The following is a 24,715-nucleotide window of genomic DNA, read 5'->3' on the forward strand; positions in this document are numbered from 1 at the left end:
CCAGTTTGTCATCACAGAGGGGATCTTGACCACGAGCTGCAGGTAGCTTTCACGTCTCTTCCTCCACTTGGTGTCCTGCTGCTAGAAATTTGTCATCTCCCTCCGGTGTCTTTTTTTGGAGTGTCAACTACGGGGCCCCTGATGGTTGATTTGTTGATATGATAACTCGATTAGGCTGCAGGATGGATGACACTTTGGCAGAGGGCCAGCCAGTAGCACCCAGGGAGCAACTGATTTGTCTCCTTAACCTCTCCTCAGGAGGCAGCAATTAGTGGTAGTAATTGGTGAATTAGCAATGTTGCTACATGCATTCTCTACTTAGCTTTCACTCTGTTTTGGTTGTTGAAGGACCTTTGCTGTCAGAGCCTTCTCCAGTCAGTACTCAAAGCCTCGGTGCTTTAATTTTTGTGTTTCATTGCATCATTTTTTTGCACTGCTCCTCTTAAAAACACAAAGTGATCGTTCCTGTATTTTGCTAAAGAATAGATGGACCATGGTCCTTTTTTTTTCATAGACGCCATTCTTTTATGTGACTTTATGTGTCAGCAGTTCAGAGAGATTAATTCAATTAATGCAACCAAGGCCTTCATTTCAAAACCCACCCTTTATGTCAGACAGATTTGCATCATAAAACTGCTACACAGCTCAAGGTCTTCTGTTGTTATATACTTTTAAAACTTTGGACGGCAAAATGAAACATTCATTCTTAACAAGGCCAACAGAAAGGAGGGAAAATGTTCAATGTTAGTGTAATACAAATGATAAAACCAAGGTTTGTTGGGATTTTTAGATGACAATGAGTTTCCATCAAGATTTACCCGTGAAGTCCAAGTAGTGGTCATTAAAGATGCTGCAAAGATGTGAAAATATTGAGAATCTCTGCTGATTGTACAGCTAATAATGTTTTGATGGAGGGCAGGGAAAGACCAAAAACCTTGTAGCACTTTTCATATGAAAATGATCTTGTGTGACACAGAAGTCCATTCAAGGAAAAATAACAGATGTCAGGATTGTTGTCTTGATGATTACTTAAACCCTGAAAATATGGAAACAGGTCCTGTGGGTAATTTCATTCATACATAAAGTTTAAAAGATGTTCTTAAACTGTTTTAACAAACTTCAGCTATCACACAGAGAAGAAAATACTTATGAATAATCAAGCTAGAATACTCAATTGATCCTAACTGAAACCCACGAAATCTGCAGTGTGCAGCTCTCTCTTCTTTCTGGATTTGCTTTTTTCTCTTCTTCAAGGAGTTTTGGGTGTTTTGCATCAGCCACTGAAGCAGCCGCTTATGGGTCTGTGGAGCTTGGTGACCTTTGACCTGTCATGCACTGTGGGTTTAGCCTGACGTATTCAAGGTGTAACCATCTGTGCACCCCCACCCCCACCTTCACCCTCACCCCTCGTGTCTCACTATGGACAAGTCCTCTATGTCCAGGCCCACTGGGCTGGAAAAATTGCTTACAGTGGACTGTTTGTTTGGCTTGGTAAATGTCTCGACCTGGAGAAAGCAGAACAGAGGAGTGGCAGGGCTTCTGGAGAACACTTCTGCTATGTTTGTGTCTGTGTTTTTTCTTCTCTTTGGTGCTGCAGTGGGCTGTGAGTCTCTGCAGCTATGAGTTAACTTCTGACCTGGTGACCTTTGACTCTTCTAGACAGAACAATGACTGTGTCCGAACTTAATGTGTGTGTGTGTTTGTTTGTTTGTTTGTTTGTTTGTTTGCGTGCGTGCGTGTGTGTGTGTGTGTGTGTGTGTGTGTGTGTGTGTGTGTGTGTGTGTGTGTGTGTGTGTGTGTGTGTGTGTGTGTGTGTGTGTGTGTGTGCGTGCGTGCGTGCGTGTGTGTGTGTGTGCGTGCGTGTGTGCGCGTGTGTGTGAGTTTGAGAGTTTGAGAAAGGCCAGTGTTGGTCATGAAACAAATAAATACAGTTAAGAAATCAATCATAGAAAGACACTCCAGACACATCAGTATTGCATTTGAATGCGTAAAAATCAAGTAATGTTCAATTATAATAAATATTCTATAACTATTTTGCAATTACAGGAGCATAGATCAGTTGAAAAAAAAAAACACAAACAGCATAAAATTTCCTTAAACAAATGAAAACAAGGACAAATATTAATGAGACAGGGACAGCAAAACACATTAAGGATAAAGAATCGTCAGTGCAAACATACCAGAGTTCACAAGTATAGCTCTTTACCTTCCTAGTCTCTTTACAGGTGACAGAAACGTCACAAGAGAAACAGATTCAAATACAAGCTACAGGTGCATAATGCTCAACATGTTGAGATAAAAGTGATCATGGTTCTAGTTTTCTTGTAGCCATATTTTAAGATACAGTAAATCTAAAGATTATAAAATCCAGGGTACCCTTTTGTTGCACATGGTAAGATATTCCAGCACTCACTTCCCTTGACTGACAGCTCAGTTTACGTCCCTGTGTAGCTCTGCACAGTCCCCTCTAGAGGGCACCCTGGTGCCATTACATCCATCTTTTAAGGGGAAACTCATTTAGAGCAACCCCATGCAAAGATAAAATTAAGAGTAGAAAACTTAAAAGTCCGATGCGTGATGATACCAATTTTGCGTTAAAGTGTTCATTAAATCCAGAGAAGAAAGAAAGAAAAATTATGTTTCAACTTCACAACTTTGTATTTTTTAGGTGATTGAACAGATTTTAAATCCACTTCAGAAACCAAGTTTGGCCCAACAATAGAGCTCAGTGAAAATTGAATTTGATAGAATTAAAAAACATCTAAATGGAATGACAAAATCTTGCTAAAAATGGTTTCTTGATTTACACACTGGACATTTTCTTTGTTTAGTACTCTTTTAGCAATATTTGAATTGGACTGGATGGGTGAAATCACTGAGATGAAAACAGCTTTTACTTTAAAGACCTTTCTCTGTTAGTGTTATATGACATATGTGTCAAAAAGTAAAAGTAAAATTAATAAGCCACACTGTAAGTGTATTACATTGTATGTAAAAGTTCCAAATTTAAAATTGAACACAAAAAAAGAGAAGTATTTACAGCATTGAAGTCTGTCAGTCATTAGTGACATGATGAACAATTGTTCAATTCATTGAACTGTTCAACATTGTATCTTTAACATGCTCATTTTAATATTATAGCTGGTTAATGAGAAGTCATGTTGAACTACCCTGTATATCACTGAGTTAATTCTAACAGTGATTCAAAATGTATGATAATGAATGAAGGAACACTTCACTTCAACTAGTTGATTACTACTACATCACATGTGATTTTGAAAGTAGTGAAGAGTTTTGGGAAGTTCAGATTAGCATTAAATGCAAGTGTTCAAGCAGAGTACACCGAGTAACTTTCACTTTCCATCTCTGAGGTATCTTCAGTGTGTTTGTGCACCTAGGTCAGTCTCTTTGCATCCAAATGGCACTGTGCGGGAAGGTGACTGCACTCAGCATTACTGACCTGAGGACATCTAATGTAATGTGAGACCTCGGGCAGCACTGCCAGCAAATGCACAAGTGCAAATCCGCCACTGTCACTGATTTCCCAACCATGTGTGTCTGAAGTTTCCCCAAGCAGCCAGCGTGTCACCCTGCTGACGTGAGCCATACACTAGAAAGACGTTTATATCGAGGAACATCTTTTGAAGAGGATTATGGTTACCTCTGTGTGGTCTGAATCATCTCTAGTGATCAGAGTACAAATCAACCGCTTAATCAGCTAAACCGTGTCCTAAAACTTTACCAGATGGCACTGCGGTATGCACACATACAAGGAACGTCTACTGTCAGCAATTTGTCAGCTTGTAGAAATGACACAGCAGACAAGGAGGGTTGGCCCAGACACTATTTATAATGTCTTCTCCCATAAGTCCTTGTGTCGTTCTGACATGCTGATAGTGACTGATTGTGTATTTTGAGGCCATAGAGTGAATGGTATTGGTTATGAACTAAATAGCACACAATACATGATGCTTTTTGGGTTGTATCAGAGACTTGTACAGGTTTTGGTATCAGAGGAGACTGGAGAACAATGTCACTCTTAGTGGGTGGACACTGCCACCTAGTGGAGAAACAACAATATAAGTTATTACTGATGAAACTAAACTGCTGTAACAAGAAAACAAAATTACTTTTATTTTAAAACATTAGCAGTTAAAAGTTATTTTCCACTATGACTTCTCAAGAAACTTAGGGGGGGGAAACTACTGTTTGGCTATAAAATGTCAGATTCATAGATCTTCTTTGGTTTAGATGTATGTACTGTCAGGCACTGATCTGTTTCCTGTATGTTTCTCTGTAAAACAGTTTGGTCACATTTGTTTTGGTCAAGTAAGTCAAGTTTCCTGCACAATATCTTGTTGAAAATGCATAAAAAAACGATAAATGTTATGTGGTTAGATTGTCATATGAGAGTGAATTATGGTGATTGTGATCCTCACCTTAATGGTCACCCATAACCTTGCTCCTCAATATGTCTCTAAACTTATATCAACACACCCACCGGCACTCTCAGGACCACCATGAGTCAGGCCTGTCTGCCCCCCTGCCTTTTGAACACATCTTTTTAAACTGGCATTTTCACTTTGATCACAGGAATCATTTGTACTACAGTCATGGCCAAAAGTTTTGAGAATGACACAAATATTACATTTCACAAAGTTTGCTGCTTCAGGCTTTTAGGTGTTTTTGTCAGATGTTTCTATGGTATAATGAAATACAATTAGAAGCATTTCATAAGTATCAAAAGCTTTTATTGAGAATTACACAGAATTCATGCAATAAGTCAATATTTGCAGTGTTGACCCTTCTTTTTCAAGACCTCTGCAATTCTCCCTGGCATGCTGTCAATCAACTTCTGGACCAAATCCTGACTGATGGCAGTCCATTCTTGCATAATCAATGCTTGGAGATTGCCAGAATTTGTGGGTTTTTGATTGTCCACCCACCTCTTGAGGATTGACCACAAGTTCTCAATGGGATTAAGATCTGGGGAGTTTCCTGGCCAAGGGCCCAAAATCTTAATGTTTTGTTCCCCGAGCCATTTTGTTATGACTTTTGCTTTATGGCAAGGTGCTCCATCATGCTGGAAAAGGCATTCTTCATCACCAAACTGCCCTTGGATGGTTGGAAGAAGTTGCTCTCGGAGGACGTTCTGGTACCATTCTTATTCATGGTTGTGTTTTTAGGCAAGATTGTGAGAGAGCCCACTCCCTTGACCGAAAAGCAACCCCACACATGAATGGTCTCAGGATGCTTCACTGTTGGCAAGAGACAGGACTGATGGTAGCGCTCACCTCGTCTTCTCCGAACAAGCCTTCCTCCAGATGCCTCAAACAATCGGAAAGGGGATTCATCAGAGAAAATGACTTTACCCCAGTCCTCAGCAGTCCAGTCCCTGTACCTTCTGCAGAATATCAGTCTGTCCCTGATGTTTTTACTGGAGAGAAGTGGCTTCTTTGCTGCCCTCCTTGACACCAGGCCTTCCTCCAAAAGTCTTCGCCTCACTGTGCGTGCAGATGCACTCACACATGCCTGCTGCCATTCCTGAGCAAGCTCTGCACTGGTGGTGGCCCGATCCCGCAGCTGTAACACCTTCAGGAGACGGTCCTGGCGCTTGCTGGACTTTCTTGGGTGCCCTGGAGCCTGTTTGGCAACAATTGAACCTCTCTCCTTGAAGTTCTTGATATTTCGATAGACGGTTGACTGAGGTGCAATCTTACTCTCTGCTATAAACTTCCCTGTTAGGCCCTTTTTGTGCAATGCAATGATGGCTGCACGTGTTTCCTTGCAGGTAACCATGGCTAACAGATGAGGAACAATGGTGTCATGCACCATCTTCCTTTTAAAGTCTCCAGTCACTCAATCGTGACAGATTGATCGCCAGCCTTGTCCTCATCAACACCCACACCTGTGTTAATGTGTGTGACACCTGTGTGTCATTGAAATTATGTTAGCTGGTCCTTTTGTGGCAGGGCTGAAATGCAGTGGAAATGTGTTTTTGGTGATAAAGTTCATTTTCAAGGCAAAGAGGGACTTTGCAATTAATTGTAGTTGAGCTGATCACTCCTCATAACATTCTGGAGTATATGCAAATTGCCATTATAAAACTGAAACAGCAGACTTTGTGAAAATTAATAGTTGTGTCATTCTCAAAACTTTTGGCCATGACTGTACACTGTATCTTCTCCTATTCATTTACCATTTTTAAAATGTTGTGCTTTTTAAACTCTGCCTTGTAAAGTGACCTTGAGTGTTTTGAAAGGCACCTTTAAATACACAGAATAATGTCTTTGCTTTATCAACCTTTTGTGCACAAACCATAATTTTTTAAGGTAAGGCAGATGTCTCAAATGTATCTATACATTTAGCCGTATAACCACTTAGAAATGTTAGTATAAAAGCATTTCACAAAAAAACTACAGCATATTGTGAGGTTTTAAACCACAGGGTGAAAAAATGTGTCCCAATTACTACTGTAAGGCTTATTTAAGAGCTTATTTTAATTTCATTGTAATTTGTAATCACGCTACACCTTGACACAAAACCATTATACACTTATTTGCTGTCTTCTTTCAGATACAAATGTTGAAATTTCATTTTAAAAACAACACCACATTAATTTGTAAGTATTTGTAATAATCTTTATTAAAACAACCATATTCCAAACTTCCATTACAAATCACTTTATTAAAATAAAACAAAGCAAAACCAAGTAAATAGAGAAGTTAAAGTCATTAAAAACATACAATCACAGAGTCAATAATAGGACAGTCAATGAACTCAAATAAATCAGGTAAAGCTCTTTCATACAAGTAAGATTTAAGGATATATTCAAAAGTGGTCACTGAGTCTCCTGACCTGATTTCTCCAGGCAGCTCCTTCCAGAGCTTCAGGGCTTTGGCTGTTCATGCTCTGTCACCCCAGTTTTCAGCTGTGCTCCAGGAACACATGAAAGGCTTCTATTTGAGGTTCTAGGTCTGAATACTGGCTCATGTGTGACCAGAGGTGAGATATGAAGTTTGGAGAGAGGCCATGAATAGCCTTGAAGGTCTGCAAGATTTCAAAATTGATTCTAACACATCTTGGGAGCCAATGAAAGATCAAAGAGGCATGCAGTGGTCACTTTTCATAGTTCTGGTTAGAAGTCTGGCAGCTGAGTTCTGCAAAAACTGGAGCCCGTTTTAAAGATTTTTGGCTGAGGCAGGTGAAGAGGATGTTGTAATAATCAAGGCATGAGGAGATGGAGGCATATAAAATGGTCTCTGTGCTCTCTTGGATTATGCTAGTATCTATTTAAAAAGATCCTGCACTAGTTTTGTTGTGTGATACTCAAAGTTTAAGTTGCTATCAAACCAAACTTCCAGATTTGTTGCAACAGACTTAATTTGTTCCAACACAGGGCCAGCAGAGGGCAGGATTTGTTCTGTTATGTGCAGGAAGCTAATTATGACTATCTCAGTTTTGTGCGAAATGAGCTGCAGAAAATTTTGTGACATCCAAATTTTAGTAAAACTTATTTGTCAAAAAAGTGGAAATTGGAATTGGTTTCACATAGGGTTTGACTGGCTTTGGGATGACTCACATGGTTCCCTTATTCCTGTAGGAATCGATTTTGCAGGCTTTCATAAGAAGTGCATTACAATGATATCATGCAGGAAACATACACAGTTCATTAAGAGTAAAAGTATTCAGTAATACACAACAAGTTTCCTTACGGTGACATCATTGAATAATTGAAAAATATAGCACTGGGAATACATTGTGAGACAGCTCTACAGCATTGTAATTTGTTCCTTTTATAGCAAGCTGCTCATGGGACAACTTGCTTTTAAGTACAAGCAATAATTACAGAAAAGCTGCAGCAAAAACACCCTCACAGGTATTCCCAACAAGCATTCTGGGAGAATGTGAGTAGAACTCTTCTGACTCTGAAATTTTAACTCAAACTGTGAGAAAACTATCATGCCTGTTTCAAAGTAATCTGCGAATAATCTTGCGAAGTGCTGATCATTTACTTATTTTAATGCTTTTTTTGAGGGTTTTTTTATTGAACATTTATAAATAATACAAAGTCAAACACTACAGAAATGTGCTCAAAACACATCCAAGAACCCTAATAGATAAGTGAGACAAGGAGAAAAAAACATGAATGGGACATATAACTCATGTTAATATATAAATATAAATATATTCAATTTTTCAGATGCTAAGATGAAAATCCTCTCCAAGAAACTAATTTAAAAGTTTTACTGTATTACTTTTTTTTGCTATCAAATAATTCAAGGGTTTCAAAGTATAGTTTTAGTTCTTGTAAATAAACAGGGAAATAGGAGCAGCATTTTTTCAGGTTTACATTTGTGAATATGAAATTTACAATACAGTATTATTAAATTTACAATAAATTCTATTTTTTTTTAGCATGTTTAAAATACATTATAACAGCTTTACAATCAATAATACGATTATATGTAGTTTTGCACATCAAATATCCTGTCATTTGGGACCAGAGAGTAGTGGAATATGTATACTTATTTTAATGCTATATTTGACTAGCAGCAGCAAATGACATCACTCTCTGGTCTCCATGTAGTGACCTCAGTGTGACAAGCCGGAACAACCTCACTGCACATGATTATTGTTTACTCTGTTTAGGACATGAGCATACATTAAAAGCTTAAAAGACATCTTCATGCACGAGCTGTTGTATGTTAGCTAGACATTTAAGAGACATCAGGTGTCATGTATTTGATGAAAGACTGCCTCCTCCTGCTCAAGGTGAGGCTCCATGGTGCAGATCCACTATCAGAGTTGCAACAGGTCCCCCATCCTGAGCTAATGAGAAAGGAGGCAGCTTGAAGGACTCAGGATATCAGGACTGTAGATAGTAAGGCACCAAATGTAGCTGTCACAGTCAGATAATGAGGTGTGCTTATTATTGGTCCTGAAGTGCGGCGCATGATTTAACAGGTTAGATCAGAGATACTTAATTATAACTGTGGTGTATCTATTAAATGTCTCAGGTTCTCTGGGGCTGCCTGAACTACAGCGAGAGAAACCACCTCATGAGAACGAACCACTCCTGGAGCATTCCTTCACAACAGGTTGTCCGTGTCTGTTTACATTAAGAGGAAACTAGGCTGAGTTAATATTAGTTTATTCCATCAGAAGTAGCGTGATAGACCTCAAAGGTACGGACACCAAATGATCATAAATACATCTTGTTTTTTAGGTGTTGTATCCAGACCTGCCAGAGCCTCTGCAGATTCCACAACACCAAAATGAGGAAGCTCTTCCTCCCCTGATACTAAAGACTACTTTACTTCTAATGACCCTGCATCTTATCTTTCATCTCTTAGAGATCTGTGTCTGATAGGGAAATCACAGGTTGGGCTCCTTACCTGACTCAACTCTGACAGCATGATAACATTTATTAAAGGTTATCTGTAATGTGAAGATAAGTACACCGAGTGCCCTTGTTTGTTTCACTTTGCCCTAGTGTCAGAGTGTTACAAAGAAAAGTCATAAGATAATCTAAGATGTGGATTGAGGGAAAAGTTGCTAGGAAGCAATATAGTTGATCAGGAACAGAACCCCTACTCTCTCTGACACTATAGCCTCATACATTCTTCAATGTGAACATGTGATAGAAAAGCTTAAAGAGCAGTGTTTCTCAACAGGAAGTGCTTTAGACTAAGTATGAATAACAGAAAGATAAAAAACATGAAGTTTTGTCTTTGCTGCCACAATTACAGATCATTTAGAGGGAGAGAGAGAGGCAGACTAACGGGTGAGACTTGACATCTTGACCGAGGGATGGTCTAAACAAAGAATACATGTCCAAAGTGGATCAGAGTGAAAAATGTTACCTTCGGTTGATTTTTTTCTTTCAAACACGAGAACAGAAAATGAATTGCCTTTTTGTGTTAAAACCTTGGGTTAGATTACATGTGTAGACTGCTATGGAAGGTTTTGTTGTTAAAGGTGACATATCATGCAAAATCGACTTTTTAAAGGTTCTCTACCTGAAATATGTGTCCCTGGCATGTCTACAAACCTCCCAAAAATGAAAAAAATCCATTCTGCCCCTGTTCTGATTTCTCCACCTTTCTGTAAATGTGTGCTGAAATGAGCCGTTTCAGACTTCCGTGTTTTGTTACGTCACAACAATATCCGGTCTGTCACGGAGTCAGAGCTCGGAGCTTGTTCAGCCCATGGACTGTATAAAATACAACTCAACCCCTCCTCCGTTTTTCATTACCTGCACACGTGTGCTAACAAGGAGCTTAGGAGGGAGGCATGCTAGTTGTAGGCTGTCTTAATAAACACAAATGTCGGTTTTACTCCCCACGTCTGCAGATTTGAAGATCTAGTGGATGATTTTTATTTATCATGGATAAGTGCTAGCGCTAGTTAGCATAGCCACATAGCTACATGTTTGTAGCTGTGTACCAAGACACACGTCGACATACTGACAAATAAAACAACAAGAAACACAGAATCTGTGACCAATCGTTCAGAAAGGTCCTGCTGCCTTTCTGGCAGAGGTCGGTTTTACTCCCCACGTCTGGAGATTTGAAGATCTAGTGGATGATTTTATTTATCATGGATAAGTGCTAGCGCTAGTTAGCATAGCCACATAGCTACATGTTCGTAGCTGTGTACCAAGACACACGTCGACATACTGACAAATAAAACAACAAGAACACTAAATCTGTGACCAATCGTTCAGAAAGGTCCTGCTGCAGGCGCCTCTCCGTCAGGATCAGATTCTGGATCAAATTCAGACGGTTGAAGTAACGTGGGTCTGTGAGCAGCCATGTATATTCAGCCAACATGTAAACATTAGAACAATGTGCTAGAGAGCCGAGGCCACATCCACTTCCTGAGGTGAGCAGGGCTGAAAAAGAGGGTTTTTCAGGCTTGCCAAAATCTGATTTCAAAGTGTTTTTTTGAGCATAAATTTTAAAGACATGTTTTGGGGACCTCTTAGACCAATATATATTGATGAAAAAAGCGTAATATGTCACCTTTAAGTCCATAGTTATGGAATGTTTGTTTAAGCAATTAATTTAACTTATCACAAGAAATTGTGAATCAATTGTTACCCGATTGTAGTTTTTTATATAACTCATAATGCCTTCCTGCATGGGGTTAACAAAAAGCAGGGACAGTGCAGCTGAAGTAAAACACTCTGTTATGGGATTTTGACATGAATGACATAAAACTACAGGGATTAAATTACAATTTGAATAATGGCAGCTTCAATTTGTGAGAATCTCGGGTTCATGTTAGAAGTGGTTTTATTAATTAATCCTGTATTTTTTCCATTCCCATGCCTGAAACTTGGGTGTCATGATTGAGGACCAGCTGACCTTTAAGGTTCATGTGGCCTCACTATAACATCAGGAGGATCAGACCCTACTTGACAGAGCATACAACACAGCTCCTGGTACAGGGCTCCTGTAATATCAAGCATTGACTACTGCAACTCCAAAGTTGCAGGCCTCCCTGCATGCACATTCAAACATCTGTAGATGATGCAGACCGCAGCAACAAATCTAGTCTTCATCCAACCCAAAACAGCACGTCACACCACTGTTCATATCTCCTCACTGGCTGGCCGTTGCAGCTCTAATCAAATTTAAAACACTTCTTGCTATCAAAACAGCAACAAAAATGGCTCCTGCCTATGCTCTGACAACTGTACTCCAGCACAACAGGGCCCTAAGTCACTAGCCAGTGACTGTAAGGCAGAAACTCTTATTTTGTTTATTTTCAGAAAGGGATAATGTGTTGAGGTCAAGGTGGGATAGTTCAGGGTTTTTCACCCTTTTCTATCCATGGATTGATCTCAGCCGTCGTGGAAGGGAAATGTGTTGCTATACTGGGTCTATGAAATGTGTCTGACTTGACCCCTGTAGTCAGGGTGAAAACTCAGGGATATAGCCTACTCGGCTAAGATTAAAAGTAGATTAATTTACATAGTAAAAAAATGCAACTCCACCTAATGTAAGGATTTTTTGGTAACACTTTACAATAAGGGTCCCTTAATTAGCGTTAGTTAATGCATTATTAAGCATTAATTAACAGTTTAATAATAGTTTAATAACGTTATAATGTATTACCTAACATTAACTAACACATTAGCTAATGAATTAATAAGCAGTTAATTAATGTCCACTGCTCAGAGTTAATTAATACATTACTAAGCATTAATAAAAGTTACAAAATGTAATTAGTTAACCATTAGTGAATGCTTTCTGGACCCTATTGTAAAGTGTAACACATGCATCACTTAAGTAACACATTATAAATGCTAAACTGCCTCATAAACATTACTTAACCATAATTAAGCATTAGTGAATGCTTTTTGGACCCTTACTGTAAAGTGTAACACATGTATCCCTTAGGTAACACATACGCTGAAGCAAATGAGTTGAAATGTAGTTTGAAGCAACACATATAAAGAATTTAACACATTTTATTTAGAATAAACAGATAATCACAGATAACATCTCAACTGGCACAGAGAAGTACGGTGGCCCTGAGAGCTCACAGCACTGCAACTTAAGAAACACATGCAAAAAGACAAAACACAAGAAAATTAAGAAAACATCTTCATCTATTTGACAACACATGCGCAGCATTTAGAAAACGCGATGCAAAGACAACAGCACTACACATTAAAAAAAGCGCTGCAAATAGACAGCAACACAACAGAAGTGTTTCCAGAGGACACTTAAAAGTGATGCACATGCTTATGCTTATGCTTATGAGGCAGTTTAGCATTTATAATGTGTTACCTAAGTGATGCGTGTGTTACACTTTACAATAAGGGTCCAGAAAGCATTCACTAATGGTTAACTACTTAAGTTTTGTAACTTTTATTAATGCTTAATAATGTATCAATTAGCTCTGAGCAGTGGACATTAATTAACTGCTTATTAATGCATTAACTAATGTGTTAGTTAATGTTAGGTAATACATTATAACGGTATTAAACTATTATTAAACTGTTAATTAATGCTTAATAATGCATTTACTAACGCTAATTAAGGGACCCTTATTGTAAAGTGTTACCGGATTTTTTTTTCTTGTATCCTTTAAACAGGGACAATATCCGGTGAATATCTTATAGTACTAAATCTCAAAATTTAGATGGCTACAAACATATCAGTCAGTTAAATTAACTCCAAAATACATTTTTAAAATCTCTAGCCCAGGTCAAATATTGGCTGCGGAATATTCCATTTTATGATGGTGCAAGAAAACATAAAGATGCAACTGAAAACTCAACCAAGGCTTGTTTGAAGTGATCACTGTAATGCAATTCACGAGTCCTTCTCTCCTTCAGGTCCCTCATTGGTCCGAAAAAGTTTCTTGACTTTAATCTCTACCTCTTCCTGAATAAAGCAGTCAGTAAATAAACCAATAAACCTTTGTCCTTATAAAGACAAAGACAAACATGCATGTATCTGGGAGGAATTCTAAATCTAACCATTACTGATGGTGAACAGCCTGTCGTAGTCTGTCGGATTGTGTTTATCTGATGTAGCAAGTGCAAGGAGAGCACACCAGCCACCTAATCAATATGCAGCCAGTCTAAAGTTCAAAGGCTGAATAGTATTGGCTTCAGGTCAGACTTTATCATTTATTCATCAGTCAACAATTAGTCCAAGTCCACAGGGACTCTCTGTCTGTACTTATGTAAAGAATTGTCTTTCAGCTAATGAACTCAGTGGAATTTTACTCTGACAGCAACTTTCGCTTCAAGAACAAGCATAAGTGGATTAAAGGATTAGAATTTCAAGAACACTTCTAATGAAGTGTTGAGGGTTTCATGGTCTTAGGCCTTTTTGATTTTGCTAAGAAGCTAGAGCCTAAAGTAGTATGTAAAATTTAAGTAAGTAAATATCTTGAGTAAAAGTTGATACCTATGACTGTCCTTTCATTTTTTCTGTTTTTTTTTCTCACTGTGAAGCCAATAATCTACAACAACATGGGGAAAGGTGGACTCTCTGAACTCATGAGAGAATGTGGGAATAAAGTAAGAGACCCTCAAACCCTGATTTCATCATCCACGACCAAACAAGCATCATAGGATGATTTAAGAGGAACCATAACCCCTCTCTTTTGTTCTAGGATCACACGGGATTGTAGTCATAAAACCGTGTTCAATATTGTTTTATTTACTCATTAATTAAAGATTAACTTGATACATGCTTGCGTGGCTTTAATATATTGCCGCTGACTGTTAGCCCCGCCCACTGATATAACCAGCCAATTGAAATTGACGCCGATCTTAAAGTGAACACCCTCTACGGGTGTTCCTGATGACCGTTAGGAAGTTTTTCTGCACTTCGCCGGTTCACGGAGGGAAGTCGTGAGTTGCTTGACGGTCATTTGTAAATAAACCGGATCCGCGCATCTTCAATTGCGCAAGGATGACAGACACGGTGTCCTTGAGGACACTCTCTCCCAGGAGGAGAGGGAGTTTCAGAGGATTATCGCACAAATCGGAGGTAAAGAGAGGATTTATTTGGTGGGTGACGCGTGTGAAAGTAAAGAGGTAGACGGGGATGGCGGTGGAACATTGCAGGAGTTCATCCGGGACATGTTTCCTGGCAGCCTGGCCAGCAGCAACGGGCATCCCGCGTCCCTCTCTGTCAAGTATCCACGTCGGCAACGCAGGTGAAATTTGCAGCGAGAAAGAGACTGGGAAAACATTGACATGCCTCTCACAACAAGGCCTAATGATTCTGATTTGAAAGCAAGCCCGGTGGAGGAGGACATGAAGAAAGAGCAGCCAACGCGCACTGACAACGCTCTCAGAACAGCGGTGAAGAGGATGAATATACAGCAAAAAGCGAACCATAGACTCTCCTGTCATCTTATTCATTTTCAGACAGACATTCTCAACAAAAAGTCAAACGAGTTGTGCCTAAGGGAGATTTTGAAGGACGTCAAGGCACGCACGAAACGTGCCAGAAACGCCCGACCAGCTCTGGTTGGATTAATACGCGCCAGACAGGAGAACGCAGAGGCGATTCAATGTGCACAAATCCTGGAGCGGTCTGATCCGCTCTGTGTTCCATAAACATTCACCTGAGACTGTGTGGGTTGGCTGTTTCCTCCCGAATACAGAAGCTACAATAAACATCATCAAGAAAAACATCTGCAAAGTTATACACTCATCTCAAACAGCAGGTGTAATAACATGCATCGTCCATGTTCTTCATTAAGTATAGTTCACACGAGTCATATAGAGCAAACATTAAGATATTTAGTTCCTGTAACTCATGCAGGGTGATGTAATCATGTTTGTCCTAATTCGTCTTTGCTAAAGCACACAATCAGCAGGGCAGGTCTTAGTAACATGAAGTTTGAACTCTTGTGTGTTTAATCAGGACAACATGTCGATATGATGATGCATTAAATAGTTGCCAAGACTAATAACTACAGACAGATCTTTTGCATCAATTATACAAACTCAGCAACTTACTGTTAAAATAAAATGTGGTGATGAATTGGGAAAACTTCATCATAACTTGAGAGAACCAATTCTATACAAGCTGTGGCAGATATCAAAGTTATATAATTGTATGATATATAATAAGATCAGAGCAAACTCACCATCTAAGCAAAAGTGGGGGTTCCTGCTGAGATATTTGGCGAACACTGTTGTGGTTGGAATACATCAATGTAGGTCAATCTATGCAACTCATTTGGTAGTTTTTTTTTTTTGCACACACTACTTCCCGGCATGATTGCAAAGCCTGTGAAACAAAGGGAGCATTCATGAAACAAGCCTTTAGATAAGCTGCCAATTGTTAAAGGCCTATTATTGCCTTTCAGATAATACCAGGGATAGAGGGAAGCAGCTTTTCTGGCCATTCCAATGTTTGCCCTGGCCTCAGAGAGGAGGAGCTAGAGGCCAGCCCGACAACTCTTCAACCAGCAGTCGAAGAGGTAGCAGCATCCCCCCTTAGTTGAGTTTTATCGAAGAAGGGATGCTATCACACAGCCAACAGACAGACCAAAAACCTTCTCTCCAAGGGCTTTTCCTTGGAACAGATACCATGCAGTGTGCAGTTTACTAAGCAGCGGTAGACATCTTGTGTTTCTCTCTGATGTAGGAAGCAGAGAAATCCCAAAGTCCTGCCAAATGTTATTGTACTAATCTAAATCACATAACAACAAACATTGCATTCATTGCTTTCTGTCTTTCCTGTTTCAGGTGAAGCTGGGAGTTTAGAGGATGCATCCCTCTGAAAACTGTCTCCTTGCCTGCTGGACCTCCTGCGAAAGGAGAATCAACTGGAGAAGACAGCTGATGTTTGACCTCATGACTTGTGGCTGCAGACATATCCCTGCTGACAAACCTGTGATAACTGTGAAAAGAGGAGCCTTAATAAATGTTACAATGTTCTTTATGGTGCTCTCTATTTTCCCCTGCTGAGCCAACATGACTTGTGTCTTGAGGGAATTGTAGTTCAATTGTCCACGCTGTTCCCATCTTTCTGCTTCAAATAACCCTTGATCAGTTGGTCAAAATAAGTGTATCACAAAACTTACATTAATTTCTTTTTCCTTTCCTTTCCTCTTTTGTTTAACAAAAGGCGTTGATACTTTTGTCATTTTTGTAAATATTGGAACTCAGTATATGGACAAAAGTGAAATCTAACAGCAAAAGTGCTCTTTAACATAAATCATAGTCCAGTAAGGGCTGGATTAGCAGACCCTGAACTCAAGTCACGTGAAGTGGGGTCTTGTTGATGATAAGGAACTCAGCAGCTATTTTCCCCCAGAGCCTTCCAGAGGGATTACCCAGTTTTTGCTTATATGAACATTCGAATGTCCTTTTTTTTGTTTATACTTATGTGCCTTAGTGAAGTACTGTTGGAATAGCATTATTTGTATTAAAATGGATGACTATTTTTCACTTCAAATGTATTATGTAGGCTAAAACCTGTACATGTAATATAAAGGTTAAATAAAACACAAATTAAGACTGGCATTGTAAAACTTTGTTTTAAAAAAGGGGGCACCTTTTCCTGATCTATTAATGGGATTTAAAGAGATTGGGTTGTACAGTAGTGGGTATAAATCTGTATGAATTACTGACATCATTGGCCTGAAGCCTTATTGCTTTGTTAGTTTGATTTCCACGAGCCCATTTTCTTGTAAAGGTGTGGAAGAGACAAGACCACAAAAACTGACTCACGATGGGTCACCTGAGAATAGCCTGACCATAATTAAAATACGATCATCAATACATATCAACAATCCCACATTAATGCGTCCTATAATTAGAAGACAACGTTTCAAACTGTTAGTTTTACAATTTTCACTGCCCTCTGAATACGAAAATAAATAATGATCTGGCTGTGTGATTTTTTTTTCATCAGGCTTCAAGGTGGCAGCTATACAGAGGTCCTTACAGGGGTCTGCGGTGTTTCACAAAAGAGGCTAGCGACGGCTGCGTTTGGTACCACTGTTGTGCTTTTCTGTTACTATAAAACTGTTATTATCCAATATCCCTTAAAAACGCACGGATTGCCACCTGCGTACCTCGTTCGTGGGGCAGAGGAGGGTAAACACAGTCAACTATGATTACTTCTGCCGGTAAGTAAAGAAGGTGCATTTATTTTGCTAGCCGTAACTTTAGCTATCTGCCATTGATTTAGCTGAGTCACACAGCTAACCTAGCAGTTATCAGTCGGTAATCTCTGTAAAAACCACACATATACAACTCAGAGAGAAACAAACTTCTTTACATTTGCATTTTGTATAACCAAGCAGCGTTTAATCCACTACTGTTATTTCAAAGTAATTATTTGAATCCAATGCACCTCTGAAGCTAATAGTCACGGCCAAGTCCCCATTGACTTCAGCGTTACCGGATTGTTGCTTTTCAGCTGTCACATTCAAGAGCTCAACTTCGTCTTTACTTAAGGAAATTACCGTCAATCTCAGAAGACTAATGTAAAAGGAAAAACATTATAACTTTTATTTATTTTCCCAAAAGATGGTTAGCTATCAGCATAGTTGAGCTACATCTGAATTTTTAAAAAAGCTAGAAAAAGTGTGGTTAAAAACACAAAAGACGAACAAGAAAACAGGGACGAAACGAAAGACATTTTCTTCTCAGTCAAGCCTCCTTTTTGTTCATATTCCAGTTGCTCAATCTTTTTATTTCAATGTATTTTATTTTGTTCATTTGCCAGATTTTATGAACAGTCATAACCTTTGGCCAGTACTGATGTAACACAGTGCTGGAGTGGCGTGTTATAAAAACTGTTGGCATACAGAGTCTGATGCAGATAATAATAATAATACTTAATTTATAAAGGATTTTTCAATACAAGTAACTAAGTGCTTTACAGTGGGCAATAAAAAACAAGAAGTGTAAAGCAAAATGATGCAATTAAAAAATAAAATGAAATAAAAGCTTAAAAACCATACAAACTTATAAAACAGACTCTTAAAATCAGAGCTAAAATTAAATAAATCACACAATAAAGCTTTACTGTGAAAATATGTCTTGAGTAATGATATAAAGCACGGGACTGACTCTGCAAGTCTGATCTCCTCTGGCAGGCTGTTCCAGAGTGTAGGAGCCCTGACTGAAAACACCCTGTCCCCTTTGGTTTTCAGTTCAGGTCCTTAATAATGAAGACAGTGTATGAACTTCAACACTAATTTATGTTCTCCTCTTCATTAAGCTGGAATTATCTCGCTCCTTGATGAGGAGGAGCCACAGCTCAAGGTAAGAATCTCATACGGAGTGGACCACTGCCTGTACATCTCCAACTCAAATACAGAGACAATTATATGTCAAGTCATTTAAAACGATATTCTTAAAAGAAATGTTTTTGTTTACCACTGGCTTCTCCACATGTCATGTCCTCATGGTGTCAGGATAAAGCTAGCAGGGGGCATGATATTTGCTATACGGTATCATTTATTAACTTGAATTTAATGTCTTAATATAAACACAAGTGCTGCTTCAACTGTTTGACATATGGACATGCATCTAATGTATGACACACTTCCAGATGATGATAGTTAACATAGAAATGGTGGCTAAAAGGTGCATAAAATGTCTGTTCCACTTGCAGGAGTTTGCTCTTCACAAGCTAGATGCCATTGTGAATGACTTCTGGGCTGAAATTTCTGGATCTGTTGATAAATGTAAGTCCTGTTACTGTTGTAAAATACTACATCATGCAAAGAAGTAAGCTTTTACATGTTCATTTAATGCAACCGCAAGAAAAAACTTACGTAAAACCTAAGAATAGTTTACCTGTTACTCTTCTGCAGTTTCATTATGAATGTGACTCGTCAGTGTTTTGAATTCATGTGTTGTCTGTATTCAGCGAGGTCCTGTATGAGGATGAGACCTTTAGGAGCAGAGCTTTGCTGCCCTGGTGGCCTCAAAGGTTTTCTACCACTTGGAGCCTTTGAGGAATCTCTGAACTATGCTCTTGTGCTGGAGAGCTCTTCAATGTCACGGATGAATCAGAATATGTGGAAACCATCATTGGTGAGTCATCAATAAATACACTATGCCATTCTGTAGTTTCTATTTCTTTATGTATCATGTGGATAAGCCTGTTTTAAAACTTGTGTCAAGTTGAAACCTAGATCGTTTTTAAATGCTATGTGCAAAACCTATCAGAGGCTTTCCGATGGGGGCAAGAAATGAAAAATGTAATTTGATGCTAACTGAATGCGTCACTGAATTTAGAAGAGAAAAGAACCCCTCTGTTTATGTCTTTTTTGTGTGTGTGTCACTAGCCAAATGCATCGACCACTACACCAAGCTGCGGGTGGAGAATGCCGAGCTGCCAGAGGAGGAGGAGAAGAAAGCATCGACCCCCGTCTTGAGGCATTGTCAACAAGATGTTCCTGCGATGCCTAGATGATCACAAGTACAAGCAAGCGATTGGCATCGCCCTGGAGACAAGGAGGCTTGATATGTTTGAAAAGACCATCCTAGAATCGGTAAGCAGTTCTTGTGCCTGGCAGTTTCGTTTAGTTTGGATTATCTCCAGCTGGCTTTCTTCTCTGTGATTCTACCACACTTTGCACGCTGTCAACTTATGGATATCTCACTACAATTTTTCTTGATGACTGATTTAACTTCCTTCCTCATTATGGAATATGTATCATTTTTTAAATTTCTCCTCTCATGCAGAATGACGTGAGTGGCCTCCTTGCCTACAGCCTGAAGGTCTGCATGTCCCTGATGCAGAACAAGAAGTTCCGTAATGAAGTGCTGCGTGTGCTGGTTAAGCTATACATGAACTTGGAGAAACCTGATTTCATCAACGTGTGTCAGGTAACAATCAGATCCTTGCTACGTAAATGGCATCTGCTTCATAACTAACTTGACAAAATGGAAATTTCATTACCATCTTAATATTTTTTCGAGAAATTGTAACAATGTCAAAGATGCTGATGTCTCTTGATTTTAGTTAAACCTAAAATTTAAAGTTTTGATGAATTGAAGAATGATGAAAACAGAAAAACTGCATATTTTGCAATTTATCTTAAACAAAGAGCCCTACAATTATAGGTTTTTAATGTTGCAAGTTCAATATACCCCTGATGGTTGCATTTCCAATCGGAAGGTTAAAATGTAATCTTTGTTTAAACTGTGTTAAAGCAGTGTTTTGTCACTGAATGTTCATTTTGGAGGTCACAGATTTTTAATGAACTGTATAGCCTGTTGTTCATGCCATTTAGGCCAATGATGTCTTATTCAGCAGTCTGAAGGAGTGCTATGAACTTATCACACTTCAGTCCTAACTTTCTTAAACCAAATCTCATCCTAATATTTTTTTTCTCCATGCCCCTTAGTGCCTGATATTCCTGGATGACCCACAGGCTGTGAGTGACATTCTGGAGAAGCTAGTAAAAGAGGACAACCTGCTGATGGCCTATCAGATCTGCTTCGACCTGTACGAGAGCGCCAGCCAACAGTTCCTGTCTTCTGTCATCCAGAACCTAAGGACAGTGGGAACACCATCCCTTCAGTCCCAGGCTCTACCAACACAGGCACTGTGCCCACACCAGAAAAGACAGGTGAGCAAGGGGAGAGCACAAGAGCCAAGGATGCTAAGGACTCAACTCATTGGCTAGTGTTGAAACAGAATTTAAAATACACACTAGCTGACTAGTCTAAAGCTGAAAAAAAGTACGGATGCACCGAAATGAAAATTCTTGACCGAAACCGAAAATGAGGAAACCAAGGCCGAAAAGCCAAAACACTGAAATAAATTATTATGCCAGTATTAGTACCATTGTATTTATGACTATGGACTGTGTACTAGGGATGTCAACAATTAATAGACTATTGATTAATTGATTGTTAAGAACTTACTCAAACACATTTCTTTGTTTCGATTTTATATCAAGTGAACAAACATCATGTGGTCTTATATTTCGTCCTATCAGGGAGGTGTTTTACGTTTAAAGCATGTTCCCGATGTGAATCAGCTGACTAAAGGTGTTGACGTTCACCTGGGGGCTGCGGCTGAGTGACAGGTCTCCACGTGCGTTTTTTTAAAGTAAATCAAGGCAAGCAGGTTCTCTATCGCGGCCTGGATCGTTTCTTTGTGCGCGCTGCGGATCAAGTACAGTCGCGATGAAGTGCAGAGGATCCGAATAGATCTCAGTGAAACCTGGCTGACAGACTCTAAGAGTGTACTTTCATTGTTTTCACTCCGTGGTCCATCTCAACCTCTTTGCTTAGAAGACGCTTTAGTGATGCCATTAAAGGAATAAGGATGTAGACATGTTGGCCCTTATACAGACAAGTGTGTACTGGCCACGATTTTTGCCAGCGTCATCACAACATTCTATTTCGGCCGTGTGTTTCGGTGATAAAAGTCTTTCGGACAAAAAACGACCGAAATTTTCGGTGGCCGAATTTTCAGTGCCTTCTTTCCTCCCTACAGGTCAATGTTCACGTACCTGTGCTGGTTGCACATCCCTCAAGCTAACCAGACACGCCTTCGTACAACTTATCTCTATTTCTAAATCAAATGTGCTAAACCACGACATGCTACAAGGTTGCCATCAGTTGTTATGTTATACAGTATATCGTAAAAGAGAACTTAGGGTTACTAGCTGAAACTGTACGTTGGCTTGTTTGAGTCATTAACTTACCTTCTTGTGATGACATTAATCAGGATTGACAAATAATTTTATGTCTACAGTGATGCTATGGAGACGGAAGAGAAGGCTGGCAGCTCCCCAGCAGGAAAGCCTGCAGAAATTGTAGCTCAGCTAATTGTGTTGAACTGTATCACTTTTTTTATACTAGGTGCATTTTTGTACAAAGAAAGAAACTTTGTTTGGTTTTCGGCTCAACATATTTCCTCTCTTTGTTCCTGTAGAAAGATGAACCCAAAGACCAGAACGCCAAGATGATCAAAATCCTCAGCGGGGAGATGGCCATTGAGCTACACTTGCACTTCCTCATCAGAAATAACAACACAGATCTAATGATCCTCAAAAACACAAAGGTAATCATGCTAGCAACATAGATGCTTCGTCAACATTTTTGAAAGACGGATGAGGTCTTTGTATTTTCTGTGATGGCCTGCTAAACTTTAATATTAACATGTTTGTTTTCTCTGTAACTTCAGGATGCAGTTCGAAATTCGGCTGTGCACACAGCAACAGTAATAGCAAACTCCTTCATGCATACAGGAACTACAAGCGACCAGTTCCTCAGGTAATTAGGCCTTAAGAGTATAATTATATTTCATGGATACACTCATAAGTATACTGTAAAATGTGATTCAAACACTTCCATACTCCATTTGACATTAACACCAAAGTGTTCTCTTTTTTTCCTTGAAGAGAAAACTTGGAATGGCTTGCGAGAGCCACCAACTGGGCAAAGTTCACAGCCACAGCAAGTCTGGGTGTCATCCACAAGGTAAATTCACCACAGTGACAAAATAAGTGTATCATGCAAATCAAGATGTGTAATATGTTACTCAGGATTCAGTTTGAAAATGACATGCTTTTTTTCCAGGGTCACGAGAAGGAGGCTCTCCAGTTAATGGCCACCTATTTGCCCAAAGACACCTCTCCTGGCTCAGCCTACCAGGAGGGAGGAGGCCTGTATGCTCTGGGACTCATTCATGCCAACCATGGAGGGGACATCATTGACTACCTGCTCAGTCAGCTCAAAACGCGAGCAATGATGTGAGTTTATGTCTCTCAGATAAAAAGTTGGTTCACTGTCATACTGATTGTATTGTATTACAACTATCAGAGGAGTGCAGTTTAAGACGGCCTCAATTTGAAGTTTGAGGCTGAGATCAGAAGCAAGATTAAGTCACTGTGTCCCTTTTCATCTCTCAAATTTTTTCTCCTGCTGTTTTACAGATTGTCCGTCATGGTGGTGCTCTTGGCCTTGGGTTGGCTGCATTGGGCACAGCTAGACAGGATGTTTATGACTCCTGAAATCAAACCTGTACCAGGACGATGCTGTAACTGGTGTGTAGGAATGATACAAAATGTTTCCTTTTTGAAGGACGCCTAAAAAGTCCTAATTAACCTTTTAACAAAGTAACTGCATGTTTAGCAAACTAGTTTTCATTCATTCAAATCACAACGTCAAGGGAATTACAAGAAGAATTATACTGATGATACCATATTACCTCCTAGGTGAAGCTGTGACTGCCCTGGGTCTGGTCATGCTGGGCTCCAAGTCAGCCCAGGCCATGAGGACATGGTAGGCTATGCTCAGGAGACGCCGCACGAGAAAATCTTGCGGTGGTCTGGAGTGGGAATTGCTATGGTCATGTATGGACGCATGGAAGAGGCCGATGCTCTCATTGAAAGTCTCTGCAGAGACAAGGTAAGGCTAAAAGAACTCCCTGTATAGAATAAGCACAGTGACTCAAAGGGGAAGGTTGCAGTTCTTTCTTTCATGGCATTGGTGCAGCCTCTGTGGCCACTTATAGATATAGAATCAAGCTTGAATCATACCTAGAGTGTTACCATGAAGTTTGAATGTTTGATTTGTTCCATGTAAACTTGATGCTCCCCCTCTGTACCAGGAATCTTTCTATACGAGCTAGACGTAGGAAATGACTGTACTATGTTTATCATAGTTGTTTATCCAGACTCAAAGTCTCATAGCTCTGCTTTGTTTCATTGTCAATGGCAGGATCCCATCCTGCGGCGTTCTGGTATGTACTCAGTGGGCATGGCCTACTGCGGCTCGGGGAACAACAAAGCAATCCGACGCCTGCTACATGTCGCTGTGAGTGTTTCCTGTTTGGCTCTCTTCACAACACATTATTTCACTGTTGGTACGACAGGTTCATCATGCAGTGGGCAGTGCAGCAGTAACCTGCAACCAGGGCTGATGGCGCACAGGAGTGTTTTTCTATTGCTGCCTGAAGATGAACCAGATTTTCTGAATCCCTTTAGTTCAGTCATCTCCTATTGAAACAACACTTATTATTATTACCAGGATCAGTGACTTCAGGATTTACCATTAACTATTAATGTTATTTTCTACTTTCCATCGTATAATTCACAAAGATAAATACATATTTTATTCATTGAAGTAAACTGACTATATGAATGTCACCACCTAAAGCAAAAAGATGTGATAACTTGTCGTCCTGTAGGTGGCACCTTAATCAAGCCAATGTTATGTCATGTCGTGAGTGTGCAGTAT

General features: G+C 39.5%; 1 protein-coding gene and 1 long non-coding RNA gene across 2 annotated transcripts in view; both read left to right on the forward strand.

Moving 5' to 3' along the window:
- The first annotated feature begins 14,312 nt into the window (after window positions 1–14,312).
- Window positions 14,313–17,011, forward strand: LOC117805816. Its single transcript, XR_004629528.1, has 3 exons — window positions 14,313–15,207; window positions 15,856–15,969; window positions 16,238–17,011. It is a non-coding gene; the product is annotated as an uncharacterized LOC117805816 (long non-coding RNA).
- Window positions 17,012–17,431: 420 nt separating this feature from the next.
- Window positions 17,432–24,715, forward strand: part of psmd1 (proteasome 26S subunit, non-ATPase 1) — a 30,712-nt gene continuing 23,428 nt past the window's right edge. The window contains 23 exon segments of the mRNA XM_034674374.1: window positions 17,432–17,625; window positions 18,726–18,769; window positions 19,122–19,198; window positions 19,380–19,414; window positions 19,417–19,452; window positions 19,455–19,487; window positions 19,490–19,546; window positions 19,801–19,888; window positions 19,890–20,007; window positions 20,201–20,344; window positions 20,866–21,031; window positions 21,034–21,087; window positions 22,223–22,287; window positions 22,407–22,535; window positions 22,659–22,747; window positions 22,876–22,954; window positions 23,054–23,207; window positions 23,210–23,226; window positions 23,410–23,479; window positions 23,482–23,520; window positions 23,692–23,745; window positions 23,748–23,884; window positions 24,197–24,292. Coding sequence (XP_034530265.1) covers window positions 17,610–17,625; window positions 18,726–18,769; window positions 19,122–19,198; window positions 19,380–19,414; window positions 19,417–19,452; window positions 19,455–19,487; window positions 19,490–19,546; window positions 19,801–19,888; window positions 19,890–20,007; window positions 20,201–20,344; window positions 20,866–21,031; window positions 21,034–21,087; window positions 22,223–22,287; window positions 22,407–22,535; window positions 22,659–22,747; window positions 22,876–22,954; window positions 23,054–23,207; window positions 23,210–23,226; window positions 23,410–23,479; window positions 23,482–23,520; window positions 23,692–23,745; window positions 23,748–23,884; window positions 24,197–24,292 — 1,797 coding nt within the window. The 5' untranslated portion in view covers window positions 17,432–17,609.

Source organism: Notolabrus celidotus, chromosome 2, assembly GCF_009762535.1.
Source record: "Notolabrus celidotus isolate fNotCel1 chromosome 2, fNotCel1.pri, whole genome shotgun sequence".
NCBI classification, from domain to species: domain Eukaryota; kingdom Metazoa; phylum Chordata; class Actinopteri; order Labriformes; family Labridae; genus Notolabrus; species Notolabrus celidotus.